This window comes from Molothrus aeneus, chromosome 5, assembly GCF_037042795.1.
Source record: "Molothrus aeneus isolate 106 chromosome 5, BPBGC_Maene_1.0, whole genome shotgun sequence".
Taxonomy (NCBI): Eukaryota; Metazoa; Chordata; class Aves; order Passeriformes; family Icteridae; genus Molothrus; species Molothrus aeneus.
Genome location: NC_089650.1, coordinates 16,753,515 through 16,770,980, shown reverse-complemented (window position 1 = coordinate 16,770,980; position 17,466 = coordinate 16,753,515). Strand labels below are relative to the sequence as shown.

Here is a 17,466-nt window from a genome sequence, read left to right as displayed (position 1 = left end):
CAGCTAGGAATTGCTGAACCACTACTGATTTTGGATTTTGCAAACCTCACTAAACTGGAAATATTTGGCCTGCTTCCTTCAGGCATATAAAACATCCAAACATTAGATCTTTTTCCTGGTAGACTGCAAATCATGTGTGGATACAGTGAGAACAGATTTCTGGCTTGGGAAGGCTTCTCATATCTTGCAAGCCAATACACCATGTTCTGAGACTCAGTTTTAGGAGACCAAGTGCAAAAGCCACCCTCAAGCAGATTTATCTGCCAGAAGCCAACCAACCTACCTGTAGTGGCTGTTACGCCACCATACTCTGGGGACTGGTTGTTGATGGGTGATGGGGCAGAGGGAACATCCACAGACGTGGCAGATTTAGCTGGGGAGAATGGTGCTGGGGAGGGAGTTGTAGCAGCTGGTTCACTGAGAATAATTTCTTCTTGTATTTCTGCTGCAGAATGAGAGAAAACCCATCTAAAACATAGCTAAAGGTAGTGTCAAGGAACACTGAGAAACTTAAAAAAAAAAAGAAGCAAGCAGTTAGGTACTGTAGTGTGTATTTCAAGAAATACCGAGCTGGAACCACAAATCTTTGAAAGAAGTACTTCTATAATATTCACCATTACAACCTTCATTGTACCTCCAGAAGACCTCTTAAAGGAAAGAGCAATTTTTCCAGTTGCATAGGCAGGAAACTGGTGCACGGACAGTTTAAGTGTTATACTACTATAATGTACTATTACATTTCTAAAAGAAACAGGAGTCTCAAGAGCATTCCTGTGGCTTTGGGCCATGATCTTCTTTCTTTGTTGAATAAAAAAAGAGGATATTCTGGATAGTTTTAGCTGCTAAAGGTATGTTGAAAATATGCAAGAATAAGCAGCTTGTTTGTCAAAACCCCAAGAGGTTATGGCAGGGCAATGAATTCAAGTCTTGCACCGTACAGAAGATAGTACCCTAATCACTGAAATGTTTTTCTTCCCATAAATCTACAGGGTGATAAATTAAGCCACAGCTAAAATGGAGAATGAAACTTTCAAAGATGATGGAGAGGGTTAATGTGCCAAAATTAATGGGAGATGGAAGTAAGGAAGATCACGGAGGACCTCTCATACAAGGGAGTGCCCAGAGCAGAAAAAACTAAAAGCAATCCCTGCTTGCTTCTGTTCTGGCAAGGCATTGTGGAGTGGAGCAGGACTCAAAATCCCCTTCTGTATACAGGCACTTAGAATGTAAGTGTAGCAGAAACAACAGCTTTGTCATTTGTCTTTTCTCACTCCTGCTATCTCTTCCTCTTATTTAGACTGTACAAATCCACTAATGTCAGTCAACTTATTAACACTGAGTCCATTGAAATTCAATGGCAGTTTAGAAAGATTAACTAAGATAAAAGGTTCAGGACAAAAATATCTTACTGAAACACCAAGTAAGTGCTTAGGAATGGGTTTTCAGATATCCAGATGACATTGTGAAGCAGGCAGTTCTCTTTCAGAATTAACCAGGGATGCCTCCCAAATAATTTATTTCACATCATGACAAAAGTGCTTTGCTCCTGGATAAGCCTCAGCAGGTTAGATAAGGACAAAGATATGTCCTAACATAAAAAGTAGAAAAAACAGTGGAATAAAACAACAAATAATGAATAAAACAACAGACTCACCTGTGCTTCCTTCTCCCTTCATTGCCCTCATTAGCTCATTCGCTTTCTCCTGACAATGGAGTGATTCTAGCAGGTACAATACGTAGTCATCAAACATCAAGTGAATAAGGTGAAAAGACCCTGGTAATAAAGTGAACAAACAAAAAAAGCCATTGACTGTCTCAATACACTCATTAAACCAATTATTACAGTACTCCACACAAACAGCCCTGAATAAGACTGCCTCCATGTACTGAAATACCTCTCTTACTCAAGGTAAGAGAGGTCGAAATAAAACCAGGGAGTAGCAAACTGTTAATTCCCAGATTTATACTGGCTTCTACAACCAGCTGTAGTTTAGGGTGCAAGAAGACTACCTAGCTGAGAGCTGCCACTCAAAGGATTCTTCTCCTAGATTAGCACTGTATTTTTTTGCTCATTGTACTACAGTAGAATTGTTTCCTACTGTCTAAAGGATGTATCATTTTCTGTCAGAAGTAGAATCTCAAACTGGCTGCCTTAGTGACACATCCTGGTATGAATTTTCTGAACTACCTGCACAGAAAGGGAGTTTCTTCCCATAATTTATAAAGCATACATATCAGAGATAGTGAAGAAATGTTTGCTCTAGATCACAACTCACAAGAAAAGAAGATGTGTAAGAAGAGATCACAGATACATTTTGGGGGAGGAAGTAAGAGAAGCAAAACATCAGAGCTGAGATATTGTGCTGTGCCCTCCTGAAAGGACTAACTACCATCAGCAGGGGGACATTGACAAGTATCAAGGTGGAGTTTGTTCAATTTATGCAATAGACTCCATGACATTAAGTACCTGTAGTAGTTCCAGACAGCACTTTATCATACAATGGGTTTGGTTTTTTAAAGCTCTTTTGTTCATTTAGACTTGCACGGAGTATTTAACACATGTTCATTTAGTTCACTAAGTAAATCTGACAAGTAAAGTACAGTGAGGTTAAAATAATAGCCTGTCCAGTGGCTAGTTTAAATCAGAGAAAAGTCATCATCTGAGACAGAAACAAGGATCAACTACTGCCAGACAAAAATCCCCCCAGAATACCTCACGTAGAGGTATTCCTTTGGAAATTCCATTATTGCATTTGAGGAGGAATACTTTCATGGGGAAAAGATCAAACAAGTTTTAAATTAAATTGAATTTCATAATGACTGGTTTCTTCACAGGAAAGTTAGGTTTATCTTGAGATATTAGCTTTTATCACAATGAAGCACAACTAACCCTACTCCAACTAATGTATTCAAACATGCTGCTGTAGGGCAGAAGTGGTTTGAAAGACCAATACCCTTATTCAATTCTAGCTGGCAGTTCAGCTTTCAGAGTAACTCTGAGCACACTCTTTTTCTTTGTGACTCTGGTCTTTGTGCATGCTCCCTCCATGCCTGCATGGTTTTGTTGTCACTGATATGAGCTGGACACACACCCTGGGACATGAACATATGCCCCTGTGCTCTTGGGAAAGGCAGCACAGAAACAGGACACACCTGACTGTAACACTTCTGCCATGGAGAGGAAATCTCTGGCTGCTGGTGAACCTGAAACATCCAGTTTCATGTGACACTTTGTTTCATGTGACTAAGCAGATCAAAATGGTAACAGGTTTCCCTAGACTTTCAAGGGTAAAAAGTAGGGATCTTCACTAAACTACTGCAGAAAACTTGTTTTTAAAAATCCTTTGGGCTCCAAGTCTTGTTGAATGAAGTCCTATTTGATTTAGTGATGCAATAAAGACAGCAGACATGACTGACATTACTGACATAGGATTTCCCCAGTTGAAACCTAGATTTTCAAGAATCTCCACAAAATGCTCACTCTTCTCTCGACTTTACAGTTTTTCAGTGCAAAGTTTCTATTGACTCTAGCGCAGTTACTACTGAGAAGTAACTTCAAGGTAAGAAAAACAGGCTAAAATGCTGGCAAACTTCATGTAGTGGTATAAAGTTCAGGGTGTTTACTATTTTCCATCAAACTCCTTTTTCACACTTTATTTAAAAAAAAGGAAAGTCGCTTGTATTTTCATAAAAATATTTGGAAGTGCAAACTCTAAACACTGTAGTGCTAGCAAGCAAACAACAAGAACCCAAGATCTGCTATTTTAAAAAATGTCTTTTTGAGGGGTCTAACGCTTTATTTTGAAGACTTGGGGTTGGCAATAGTGAATGCAGCATTTAAAAACACTCCAGTACCCTTGTCACTCTTTTGAATTTCTCTCTTCCTCTCCTATTATTTCTCCCACTGTGTATTTTTAAGCTCTGCATAGAGTTTTTGAGCCCAGAATTTGTGTGAAAGACACCAGACAAACAAAGTTTTGGTACTGAGTGCAATGAATGCAATATTTTTATATTTTTGAGTAAGTTGAATGAAATGTAAAAGCTATAGAGGGAAACTGATATCAGGGCATGCATTTCAGCCTCACAGTGAATGGCTATTCAGAACAATGGACCATAATTTATTCTGTGTTTGCAAGCTACTGTTTCTCACATGAAACTGTTGGGTTCTTTCAAGTCTATATTTAAGTACAGAAATGGATCCAGTTGTAAGCAAATCAATAACCTCTTTAGGAAAAGGTAAGAAGTCATTCAAGGGACTGTAGTTACAACAATAAATAGCATTTGGCTCTAATTTTCAGGGGTTAACAGAAATCTTGGCAATGCCCAACTAAGGCACAGTAAGTATCAGCTTCTATTAAGAGATACAGCAATTATGTGTAAGTAGCAAAACAACAGTGAAATTTCCAGATCTGGAGAAAATAATGGAGTTTCTATTACTAATTAGTTACTTTATACACTGGGTGTATTACTTAAACATCGCCACCAACTGTGCCTTTGATATGCATATGCAGAAAAGAGGAAGGGAGGGAGGGAGGCAGGCAGAAAGAGGAAAAAGAGAGAGAGCAGCTTTTCTTTTCTGCCAGAGACTGTTTCAGCCTGCCCGTGTCACCATGCTTAAAAGCTTTGCAGATCAAATCTTTGCACCAGTCATGCCAGTGCCAGGTATTACTACTTCCTTCAATCAGATTTTGGAATCATCTATTTCAAAGGTAACAATATACTGCACATAGTAAAGATCCAAACATGTCCTGTACATAGTAAAGATCCAATCATCTAAGACATTATTTCACTTTAAAAAAAATTACACTGTGAGCATCTGAGTCTACATATTGTTTAAGGTAGAAAAAATAATTAAAAGTAAGTCCACTGAAACTGTTCCCAATGCAGTAAAAATGCAAAACTTTTTATCTAAGTTAAGAACAAAGGTATATTATATGTAAATATTTAGAACAGTAAATCAGTCTTTGTTTCTCTCCATAGAACTCACTTAATATATCAATAATTCTGAAAATCTAGAAAGAACTGTATAAATTAGGTGCAGGAAAGTTTCTGCCATCTAGCTCTGAGCTTTTTACGTTCAGGGGTTATTCTTTTGGAACTTGCTCAACTCTAATTCTCAAACAATATGTCAAATGGCTTTGCAGTGAAAGAATAGCATCATTAATGTAGACTATTATAAATTTGTGTCCATAGCTAAATAAAATTTATGGCACTTGTGTAGGGATAACCGAGGCTGCTGCCTGATAGGATAAGGATAGGGTTTTGATATTCAAAACTTCAGGGCTCCTCCAGCCTCCACTAGCATTGCACCTGAATAGGTTTGTGATTTTTGCTGAAAAGTATAATCACCTTGGGGACGCTCACTATACTGATGTCCTTAACATCTGTTTGGAAAACTCTTTTACAATGGAAATGAAAGTTTCAGGTTAAAATATAAACATGTTATAATAATAAATATTACATGTATTATAAATATATAAAACATATTAAAAATAGCATATTGTATGCCACTGAGTGTATCCAAATTTATACTATTAGATGGTTCTAAAAGCATAAAGGACAAGCTCAGCCAACAGAAAACCTTGCAGTTGTTCAATGCAGTACCCATATAACACCATTCTTTATTGATCTTTCTAGAAACATATTCAGACAAAGGTGCATTTGTAAAAAGCATCCCTCATACAAAGTCTGGTCCCAAGTGACTAAATGTTCACACTCATGGCACACCAGTCGAGTCATTCTTGCTTTTAACTGATTTTAATCTGAACCTTTTGTATCCGAGGACAAAGCCCCCTTTCAAACAGGGTGGAAAAGCAACAAGATTTTTCATTTAAAAAGTAAAAATCTATTTTTTCATCCTAACTGATTTCTTAAGAAATGGAAGACACCCTCTCCAGGTTATAGAAGCACACTCACATCGCAAAGACCAGTTTCAAATGCTATGTCCTTTAAGAGGAGAGCTGGCAAAGTGTTTCAGTGGAGAGCTTTTCATCCACTTCAGCATAAAGTCATCTCTCTTGGCTCAACACGTGGCCAGAGTGGTTTGGGTAAGCAGGCTCACTTTGCACTGAAGTGCATTAGGGAATGCTCCTGTAATGGACTCCCCCAGCTGCCATGTGACTGATCCCTGCAGCTCCTAACAGCAAACAGGAGGAAGTAGCAACATTTTCATCTCCCCTGGCTGCAGCTTGCAGACAAACATCTGTCTAAGCATTTCCAAATGTCAATAGCCCCAGCCTATTTTTTAGTTGAGCCCTGGACATGTGAAAACTGATTAGGTTTTCACTTAAACTGTACATTAGAAGCTGGCATAGAGATTTTTTTGACTGTGGCATGTGATTATTGCAACAAAATCCAAGTACCAAAGCTGGGTGCACTGTGCAAAGTCATGTCCCGGATCACTCGAGTGCCAAAACAGGACCACATCAGAAGAAACTGCTGAGCTACTTTCTTCAAAGAGCCTTGTCTCTTGGCAGCTACCTGCAAGAAGAGAGATGTGTCTGACATGGAGAAACTTTTATTTCTACCAGCAAAACAGCTGAATGATGCATATATTCACCTTCTCTTTATATACTGAAAAACTACTTACCATCATCTTCACATTAAAATACACACTACAAATTAGAAAAGCCGAACTCAAAATGGCCTTAAACAGAAAACGACTTTATAACCATGGACAACCTTCAGAAAGAGGAAACAATAAAGTATTATTCAAGACTGGATCTCCTTTATACATGATAAAAGGACTGCAAAAAAATTGCTCTGATCTTCATCTTAACCTATTAATAACATGTTCCTACTCGCTTCCTAGTCAAAGAAGCAATTTATAATCAATCTTTGATCTACACTGCAAATTTATATTATTATCTAAAATGAGGTTTAATATTGAATATAAAGTTTTTTGTTCCTTCTCATTTTTATTTTTGTGAATTTGCTTAGTCATTTTACTAGGAGAGATATTTTCCAGAAAGCACACTTTAGGGATTAACTTTTCAAAAATATACTTATTATAGCCATATGTGAGTTAAAATATTAGATTCACCCAATCAGCTACTAAAATTCATTTATTACAATTCATGTCAAGTTCTTAATTAAAATTAACAGCTCTGGCCTGAATTTCAAGTTGCATTCCACTGACTAGAAGAGAAGTTCCCCAAAACAATTAAAATATTTCAAGTAATCTGGATAATTATTTGTTTCCTATATGGCTATTTTGCAGAAGAGAGAGAGAGAGGCAGCATATTTTGATTTGTTCTGGTTTTACTTCAGAGCCCTAACAACTGGAATGAAGAGTTGAAATTCTAACAGAACATCCTAATACATAGAAGTAATGGAAGGTAAAATAGTCAGTTATACATTTTCATACTATATGTAAAATTATGGTAATGCTGGATCATTTTCAAAAATATACCATAATATACCATATAACCATAATAACATATGGTTTTAAAGCTTTGTTAGCAGGTTTCTGCATGTACTTTAATGAAAATAAAATACAACTCTTTGGTATTCCATATCAGCTCAAAAGGAACATAAATGTGTCCTTGACTGAATGGTAATGTAGACTTTCATTCTCACATTTGATTGTATATAGATGAATTAGCTAGCTTAAATATCCTGTTCATTAAAATCTTAAAAGGCCAGGTTATGTTTTTCTTTGCACTATACCACTAGGATGACTCTGACTCAATCTCAACATATCCCTGGAAATATTGATTTGATTGGAAACCTCAACCCTGTTCATTTTTGAATACCATCTTTTGGAATAAAATAAACAAGGGCAGAATAAAGCAAAATCCTGAATGTGAGCAATTCTCCATGAAAACCGGTGAGATTTTGCCCAATACTGCTTTAGTCCTGCTCATTACCAAGTCCTTTTTTTTTTTGGTTATTAATTTTACTTTTTCTAAAAATGTATTACCTGAATAGAGATCATAATGCACATCAGTGACTCACTCCTCCTTACCAACCTTTACAACACATCTATCCACCATGGAATCCAGCCACTCGATGTATGACTCAATGGGGGACTGCTCCTCCAAAAGGTGATCAAACTCCTGATACACTGCCACACAAAACAAAACAAAAAAGCCCACCTTAGAACTCAGATTCTGTTTCAAACAAAAGAAAAACAAATCACAAAAGGCTGCCAAAAGAATCACAAGTTTACTGTGTTTTTTTAATAATAGATTACTTAACTGAAACAAATGCATCTTTCCCGCTACTGACCCAAAAATTTGCTGGGTCTCTTAGTTTGTTTCTACTGAAAGTGATGCAGTCATTGAAAGTTTTTTTTTAAATGCAAGCCAATTAGAACCTATTTTTTAAAATTAGTGGCTTTTATTTAAGTTGTCTGGTGTGCCCAGAAGTGAAATGTTTATGGTGTTCTCTATGACGAGTGAGAAACTAGGCCTTGACCGCAGTGATGAAAAAATGCCATGCATGAAATTGATTTAGAAATGCATAAAGAATCTTCTAGGCACCAAGTGAATGAGTATTGTTGATAGGGCGCTCATCTGTATAATGCTTTAGTTGCAAAAACATGATTTAACTGCTGCAAATCATCTATTTGCAATGCCAGACACACACACAATGTCCATAAACTTCTTCAAAACAAATTGCTATCAGTGCAGAAATGCTCTACTTATTATGAAGAAGAGTTGCAAAAGGCAACCTGTATACTTTTTGATCTTTTCCAAGTACACATATTACTATTTCAATACAAAAAGTTAAAAAGTCATTCAACTGCAGTTCTTAAAACTTCAAGTCTCATTTACATATGAGAACCAATGGCTGGAAGACAAAGAACCATGTGCTTTGACACCTTAACAAACTAATTCTTCAACTCAGCTACGATAAAAGGCCCAGTAGGTCAAGATGAAAGATACTTTCTACCTGCTGTATTACAGGATGACTTCAGTGCACTAAGCAATTCCATTTACAACTAATTATAAATAACAGGAGGAAGGAATTTCTCTCCAAAGGAAAGATAGTGAAGGGGGTGGAGGAGGCAAAGCGTAGAGATGATAGCTAAGGAAATGAGCCAGCGAGGCTATCCAAAATAATGCCAAGAACACCTCCCTGATTCTGTTGGATCAGGAGGATGAGCAGGAATGCATTAGTTAAACACCTGACTACAACTTTGTTTAACTGAGACTTGGAAAGGCTGAGTTACCAGTAACATTAGTTGAGGAAGAAGGGAAATGATGTTTGTGCCACCCTTTTCTTCTTTCATTCTTCTATTAAATGGGCAACCTCCCTTTATTCAGAACAGGATCACAGAGAAATCTAAATGTTGTCTCCTTACCTGAGTATTTGGCTGGACAAAAACTGCCTGATACAACAGATGAAGTAATTCATATGCTGTGCAAAGAGGGGAGCAAGAGCAGAAAAACAAATCAGTTGCCTGCTTTGCTGCTGGAGCAATGCAACTGTGTACAACAATCTATTTGAGAAAATTAGATGTTTAGCCTTTAGTGATTGTTAAAAATACCTCAACAGGATCTAAGAATGAGGGAATAAAGCAGAAATCATGTCAGAGTTAGGTAGTCCAGCAGAACAGGGAAGAGGTTCTCTTATACCCAGTGATTTTTCTCTGTTTCTCCATCAGTTTGTTTATAGGCTTATAAACCTGGGGTTTTTTTCTCTAGTTATAGTAGCTGAAATTGTACTTCCTTGATTATTAGTAACAAGAGTATGAAAATAGGCCTTAAATTGCTGCCATATAAGTCATACAAGGCATAGTGAAAAAAATCTTTGGTCAAGTAGAATAAACAACAAACATGGGGGAAAAAAATCTAAGTTCTGGAATATTCTCAGATATGTATCTGAACACCTCATTGGCATCCCATCTTATGAGATATTAGCTTACCATTTCTGAATAACGTCTTATTGGACTATATAGGCCTAGAAAAACTTGCACAAATCCAACAACATTGAGGAAAATTCTGTTTGGCTTTATTACACTAATACCACATATGCAAGAAGATACCTTAAACATTAAGGATGTTCTGAATGGCAGCAAAAAATGTTGCTGCTACTAGGGAGTATAACTTTGAAAACTTTTTTTTGCCAGTGGTAGGATGCTGGATAGATCTTGAAAACTTAACAGATGACAGAAGGATTTACTCAGCTTCTGGACTTCAGTCTCACTTCCTGCTACCTCCTTTGCTGCCATGTCGAGCTCCTATCTCCTCAAAAGGGAAGAGGGCTATGAAATGAATCAAGGGTTAAGAGAGAGAGGAAAGAATACCAAGAACCTCTCCCAGAAAACAGAGCTAGCAGAGAATGCAAGGCCCATCCCTGAACAAAGGAGAAGAATTCAAGTGTTAACACACTGTGATGACTGCCAAAGTCAACCTCATAGGGTCCAGGGTACATGTGAAGGTGTCACCCCTTGTCTTCCTAGCCACTCCCTGAAAGAGTTACCTCACTACCAAACCTACCCTTGCTGGGCTCCCGCAAGTGGTTGCCTGGATTGTGCCCTGTTCAGGCAGATTCTGGGTAAAAGATGACTGGTCCTCCTCAGGAGAGAGATGGCAATACAACAGGTGGGTTCACAGGAAGTGAGGTTATGTGAAGGATGTTAAAGACAAAGCTCTGTTGCCTCAAAATAACAAAACTCAGTGTGCTTCGGGTTACACCTGATCTTATAACTATGTAACACTTGCTGCAGGATGAAAGGAATATCTTGTATTTGCAAAAGGCCTTTACTTGTAAAACCAATTTGCCAATATCTCCAAAGTCATTTTCAAGTCCATACCCTTCACTATATTAGACAGAAGCTAAATTATCCAATGAGCTTATCTGATATGGGACTTCTATTTAGTCATAACAGTTCAGGGCAAAAGCATATCCCACCAAATGCTCTTGATTATGAAAACGTTGTGTAAAAAGGAGCTTTTTATAAACAAGTTTACAAGGGACTCAAATACACAGACACTTAAGTGTTAAAGTCATTCAAAAGACAATTCTCCTGCAATTCTACAGCAGGAAAGATTGGATTCACACCTTCAATGGTTAACTCATAGATTTAGTGAAGCTTTTCATGAAGCTCAGCTTCATGGAAAAAATCCTCCTGAATTTGGGTGCTAGTTTTGTGCCATTGTCTGTTCTGGGTACTAGAAAGGAATGCATCAAGGAACGGTGCCCAGATCTTTGCCCCAAAACATAAGAGATTTGCCTCACATTTTGGTAAATGCCTCTATATTTATCTTAAGCCTCCAAGCAAACCAATGGCTGAAAATCCTACTTTATCTGAGCTTTGCAGCAGGAAGCCAAGTTCACCTGGCTTTAATTGAAGATTCTGCTCTTACATTGTATGATGAGCTTTCTGTGTTCCTCCCGTGAGTCCTCCATAGTATAGAGGGTTTGTTTGGTAATGCTATTCAGATCCACATTCCTCCAGTCCTCCAGCATTTGAAATGTGATGTCTGCACTGTGGATCACTGTTCTTGATGCCTGTAATCCAATCCAATCTATTCATTAGTTCATGCTTTATTAGGTTAAAAAATAGACTTTATCCCCTTTTATGCTTCCTTAGCTGGGCTCACTAAGTTGATTCTCCTCATGGACCCCCACCCACCAAATTGATGTCTTATGGATATTACAGGGCCCTCTAACAAGAGAACTCTTCAGTCATTTTGCCTGCTTTAATCAACTGCAAGTATTTTGACTGCATCTACCACAAACTCTAATGAGCAACACTAATCTGATACTGCCATTGCTAGACCCCTCAATCTCTAACAGCTCTGCTGGTTTTCATTTCAAGCTTCAGAACAAAAAAAATCAAATCAATACCAAACAAACCCCATTCAGGTTTGCACCCTCCCCTCTCCCAATCTGTGAAGACTCTCATTCTTCCCTCAGCCACATTAAAAGGTTATGAGATCTCCTCATCAGGTCCGTGTTTGGCTGGTTGAGACAGGGACCTGCTGCTTGTAATGAGGAGGATGGACAGAGTAAAGGAAGTGACACAAGGCCATGGTCATATACACAGATCTCTGCAAGTTAAGCAGAGATGCAAGGTTATCAGCTTCCCCAAGGGAGTGATGCACTTGAAGAGTTCTTCACTTAAGAGATTTGATCCCAGGTTTTATGCAGAAGGTTGTGGTTTCTTTATCTTGATTTCCTCTGAATGGCTATGGACCTCCAGGGTGCAGTGATGATCTATGGTATTTGGGGAAAGGTAGCTCAAGTATCTCTGTCTCCACCACTAAAATAATGGCAGAAGAAACCTCCAAAAATTCCTTGCAGGAGTCTTTTTTATTTCCCTAGAACTTCTTTTTGTGGGCTTCACCCCTCACAGGGTTAACCTGGGGTTTTGGATACACCTTCCAAAAGTGGAGCTTTTAGGGGACAGGGGAAAAAATGTATCCCCTCCAATAAATGCATGAAACATTAATTAATTCAATGCAGTCTCTCCCTTTTTATACTACACAGAATTTGGCTTCGTGACTTTTTACAGTTTATTCTGACGTAAACTGGGGAGAACCAAACACTTTGGAGCAGCTTCTATATTCACTTGCTGTGGTTACAAGAACAAGTCTATTTAAAACCCAGTTAAGCTGTTTCCCCTTTTACTAATTTGCATTTCATTTATGACATACAATTAGACTTGGAATGTATTGTTGGGCATGTAGAAATTTTTCTTGCTTTGCAACTGGCCTAATACAAGCAGCTCTGAAATCAATGGAATGTCTCTCATTTATTTCCTGGAAATGAACCATCTCTTCAAATCAAATAATAATTTTGTTTCATGAAAGTACCCTGCTGAATTTAGTGATCAGGGGTTGCCAGTTGTCTAGAAAAGCTGGAGACGAACTGCTAATGTGATCTCCTCCTCTGAATAAAGTCCAACCTGTCAACTCATAAAATTATTTGAAAAGTCAGTAAAAAGGGCATTCATCAAACCTGGGTAATTGAAATACTTACTTGGCAGAGATGATTAAGTGATGTCTGTCGCCGTAGTATTTGTGAGAATCTTCTGGACACTGCAGGAAAGAAGAGACACTTATTTACATACTGTGCTAAATAAGGATAATTACTTCAGAAAGTATTAAATTATACAAGAACAACAACAAAAAAAATATACATCCAGTTTTCTATACAAAATTGTGGCTACATGAAATGCACTCAGCTAGCCCGGCTTTAACTTAATTTAAACCTTGACCTAAACCCTTAAATCTGGATGCTCAATCAATTTTACTGGGGCATATTACAAGCAATTATTTATAGATGCTGTGAATAATGACATGACAAGAGAAACAGAGGACCATGGAAAAGTTTTGCTTGTTCAGCATAGCAAATTTTCTCTTGCTACACAAAGGAGCTAGAGAACAGAAAGAACTATTTAACAGAAAGAAAATTGTTGGTGCAAGAATAAGTGCACATAAAATAACAATAGCTACGCTATATGTGGAAATGAGAAAAGGTTGCTAAATCTTCATGCAATTAAGTTTTGGAGGAGTCTTTTGACTGGACTGGTAGGGGCTAAACTCTGATCCAGTTTCAGGTCGAATTTGATCAAAGTTTCTGAAAACAATTTGCATGACATACTAATACATTATGGGCTGAAATGGTCCAGGAGGTACTTGTCCTCTTTCCCAGTTTAGCTCGTTGTTTGCAAGTGGTATGGACCTTGTATTAAGATATTTCCTATTCTTGGAAAATAAGCTTTTAAAATGTTATAGTGTGCATTTCTTTGTCTGAAATCAGTGTCTTGGGAAGTGCAAAAATGACCAAAGCTTGCAGTTCTTTGTGTCAGTACCTCCACTGGCTGTGTACCTTATCACAAATTCTGATGAGGACGAAACAGTTGCAGAAGCAACAAAGTCTCATGCAAAAGGCAGGGTGCACATAAGTATAAGTATTTTTCTTATATCAAAAGGACTATATTTGCAGATCTATCCAAAGAGATGTTATATGTGGTCACAGAGTAAGCTTTCCCTCCATTCTATGCATAAAGGCAGTTAAAAAATGTGGATTGAGAATGACTAGAGAGTGCACTGTCCATCCCTTTCTGTCTGCCTGTAAGACTGGCAAAGATTTTGCTGTTGAAGATTCTTGATATTTTTGAACTGAAAAAAGATGTAAAGCATATCTGCAGTTCAGACTTCATTTAATTTTTAAAACAAATTAGTAAACAGTTCAAAACACCCTGAAATTAGTTGTTCCAACTTCCATCCTGACTGTTCTCAGTAACATATTCACCTAATTTTCCACGCTGATCAAAATAGTTAATCCTTCTCCTAAATTAGTTTTTTTTTTTTCCCCTTTAACTTTGTGGTGTGGAATTTAGTGCTCATGAAAGGCAAAGAATTGAGAGCTGTGAAATAAAGCAGGCTTTATCAATAGGTGATGTGCACTGCAGGCATCTACAAAGCACGTTTGAAAAGGACTAGTGCCCTTTCCTGTGGTGACAGGGTAATTTGATCTCCTTCATTTCTAACTCTGGCACTTTTTTGAGCAAGGGCCTCAAGCTGTATTCAAATTCTGCTAGCCTAAGGGTTTGTTTAATAATTTTCTTTGCCTAATATCATCCTTAATGTTTGCTTACTATCAACAAAATTAATTTCTTATCAGAATCCACAAGAAAGGAAAAGAATTTCTCATTTTGAGTGGTGCCTCATTTCACTAAATGAGATTGGTTCTCATTAACAAGTGGAGATTCTAAGTGAATGCAAGATTTATAATGATGACAGGTTTTAATTCCTAAAAGAACACTAGTCTCACTTCCAATTAATTTGTGATCAATAAACATTATCCTTCCCAGATTAACAGGAGAGAGATTGAGTAATACATACACTCAAATTTGATATTTCGTAGGTTTTCTGGTAAATCATGGAGAGCTACCTTCAGCCACTCATCCAGTTGCTTTGCAAACTTTCGGATCACCTGCGTCAAACTGAAAAAAGAAATCACAACATCACACCGTGTTTACTCTGTGCATTGCACTATAAAAGCTGTGATCGTGGGAAGACCATGAGTCATTTATTTACAACTCATTATTATGCAGAGTTGCTAATATATTTTGGTTTGTAGGCATGAAGAAAAATTTCTGAAACTTCTGACAACTTTTGCAAGAAAGGCAAAATTTATCACCATGGTCAAAACCTCCCATCTCTGTTCAGAAATTGCTTTGGTACTTACAAACAGTATTTTTATTTTAAATAAAATCATTCCCTGCCACTCTCCACAAATATGAATTCACAACTGTTTAAAGAAGACAATAAATCAAAGCTTAGATTTCAGCTCAGTTATGCCCACATCTCTACACATGTACAAGGGGATATTCAAGTGGAGCAACAAGCAATTCTGCTGCAGGCCAGAGCCAGTTAGTGAGAGATGATGGTGGTGGGGAGGAATTTTCAGGCCAAGCCCACACAAGGGGGGGAACTGGAGGTAGAGCAGGACCTGCCTGCTTAGCCCTTCACAGGACTGGAACTTTCCCAGACAAGTGAAATGTCTCTCTTCTTTCTTGCTACCATTTCTTGATGGTTCCATCATTTCCTATTAAACTTGGTAGGCAGCTCATTCTGCCCTTCTCATTGGAATCCTCAGTAAAAAATGACAGTTCCCAGGAACAGTTGCAGAGTGTTGTGCAGAGGATCCTAAGAGTTGGCTCTGACAGACAAAGCTGCATTGCCTGTAGCAATGTTAGAAATGCACAAATGAGAGAGAAAAGATACAAGGAACTTTGCCCTTTCAACCAAGAAGCTTTTTCTGTTTGTACTCCTAGCACACTGCATGGACAGCAAGATAGTAAAATAAACATGGCCATCAGCCTGCTTTGCTCCACAGAAACACCCAAAGAGAACAGGGGATGGATGACAACTGCTGGGCTCACTAAAAAGTGCCTTTTCTGGATAGACAGAATGTGTTCCCAGGAAGTATCTCAGAGGATTCTGGTTGAGTCAGCAAGATTTCCTTCAGGAGCTTCCATTGCAATGAGACCCTTCTTCACCCCCTCCAGTGCAGGCTATGGCTTAATAGCCACAATCTGGCCCTTTATATGCATTACAAAAGTCTATATTCACACTCAAGTCTCTCCTTATTTGCTATGAAAGAACTAAGCAGCTTGAGAAAAGGACTGCTGTTCTGTTTAATCCTTCCAATGAAATAGATTTGGGGGGGTGAGGGGCAAAGCCTGTAAAAATGTACATGTCTTATCAAGAACAGCCTATGCTTATAGCAGATGTCTTCTGTAAAATACTTTCACTTTTGCAGTCATGAAATGCACATAGAAGAGCAGAACAACATTGTGAAAACATTTTCCTTGATTAGAGAAACTTTAAAATCTTAAGGGCTAAACACACAGTACCAATTAAAAAACTCCTCAAGCAATATTCTTAAATTACTCCATGTCAAGAACACATCAGTCAAATAATATTAAAGGTGTACAAGACTATTTAGAAAAAGATGGCTTCCTGATGAGCACACAAGTAAAACCAGAGGGGGAAACATGTTGACTACACTCAGTGATTACACTTTTGCTGTGGATTGCTCTTTCCTGCTTTACCTCTATGAACAAGAATTCTTGGACTCACATGAACTTCAGGTAGGAGGAGACCAGCTGAAATCTACTACATGGATTGGAATAATCAATTCGGTTTGGGTTTAGCTGAACATTAAGAAACCAAAAAGTAGGTGGTATCCTTCATTACATAAAAACCCTCAACCCTCCAAGTCTTTCATAATACAAGTCTTGTTAAAATCTGAACATCCTTTCAGGAACATGTAAGCTCATGAACTCCTTTCAAATGACACTGTGATTTAAAGTCAGAAAACGGATGGCAGCAAGCAGCTCTCTGAGAATTGGTGTCATTCTTGAAGAAAAGGAATGTAACAAAGACAGCTGAGTTACAGGGGGTCAATTACCTGTCAGGTAAGGCTTGCAGTACTGTTGGCATCAAAACTCCAGAAATTGCCTTGTACAGAATTGAGTCACAAACTCCCACTATATTGACTACAGTTGAAGAACCCAGTACAGGCAGCATATGAGGAGGCATCCCTTGCCAAAAGTGCAGAAGAAAACTTTGAACCTGCAATCACGAGAAGAAGCAGGAATGGTAAAATTAAAATAATCAAAGTCCACAAATACCATTCTCTTTAAATGATCATGCTTACACAGCTTTTGTTTTAGAGGTGGGCTAAGGGGGTGCAACACAGACAAGGCATGTTCCTTAACTACACAGGCTTGTACTGTAACGCAGCACAAAATGGGACAATCAACCAAAAGGTGCGGAGGCACTCAGTGCTGGTGACAGGGAGTCTTTGTGTCACTGCAGTAGAGACACCCATGGAAATCACTGGATTTTTAGCTTCCATCAGTGGCTGATGAGTTTAGCTCTTTGGCTTCCACATGTCAAGCCTTTTTCTCTGTCTTTGCACTCTGTCCCTGTGTACAAAGGAATGCAATCTAGGCCTTGGTGGAGGGAGGGAGGGAGGGAGGGAGGGAGGGAGGGA

The 17,466-nt window shown here is 38.2% G+C and overlaps 1 protein-coding gene across 2 annotated transcripts in view; it reads right to left on the bottom strand.

Moving 5' to 3' along the window:
* RFX4 (regulatory factor X4) overlaps window positions 1–17,466 on the bottom strand; it is an 88,021-nt gene that overhangs the window by 18,658 nt on the left and 51,897 nt on the right. Inside the window, exons 8-15 of one of the 2 annotated variants that reach the window (XM_066550372.1) lie at window positions 16,879–17,042; window positions 14,805–14,905; window positions 12,934–12,992; window positions 11,316–11,460; window positions 7,971–8,065; window positions 6,363–6,480; window positions 1,655–1,774; window positions 284–442 (exon numbers count right to left, since the gene is read on the bottom strand). In XM_066550372.1, coding sequence (XP_066406469.1) covers window positions 284–442; window positions 1,655–1,774; window positions 6,363–6,480; window positions 7,971–8,065; window positions 11,316–11,460; window positions 12,934–12,992; window positions 14,805–14,905; window positions 16,879–17,042 — 961 coding nt within the window. Of the gene's footprint in view, window positions 1–283; window positions 446–1,654; window positions 1,775–6,362; window positions 6,481–7,970; window positions 8,066–11,315; window positions 11,461–12,933; window positions 12,993–14,804; window positions 14,906–16,878; window positions 17,043–17,466 lie in introns of both variants that reach the window. The other variant, XM_066550371.1, reaches the window with a different exon arrangement.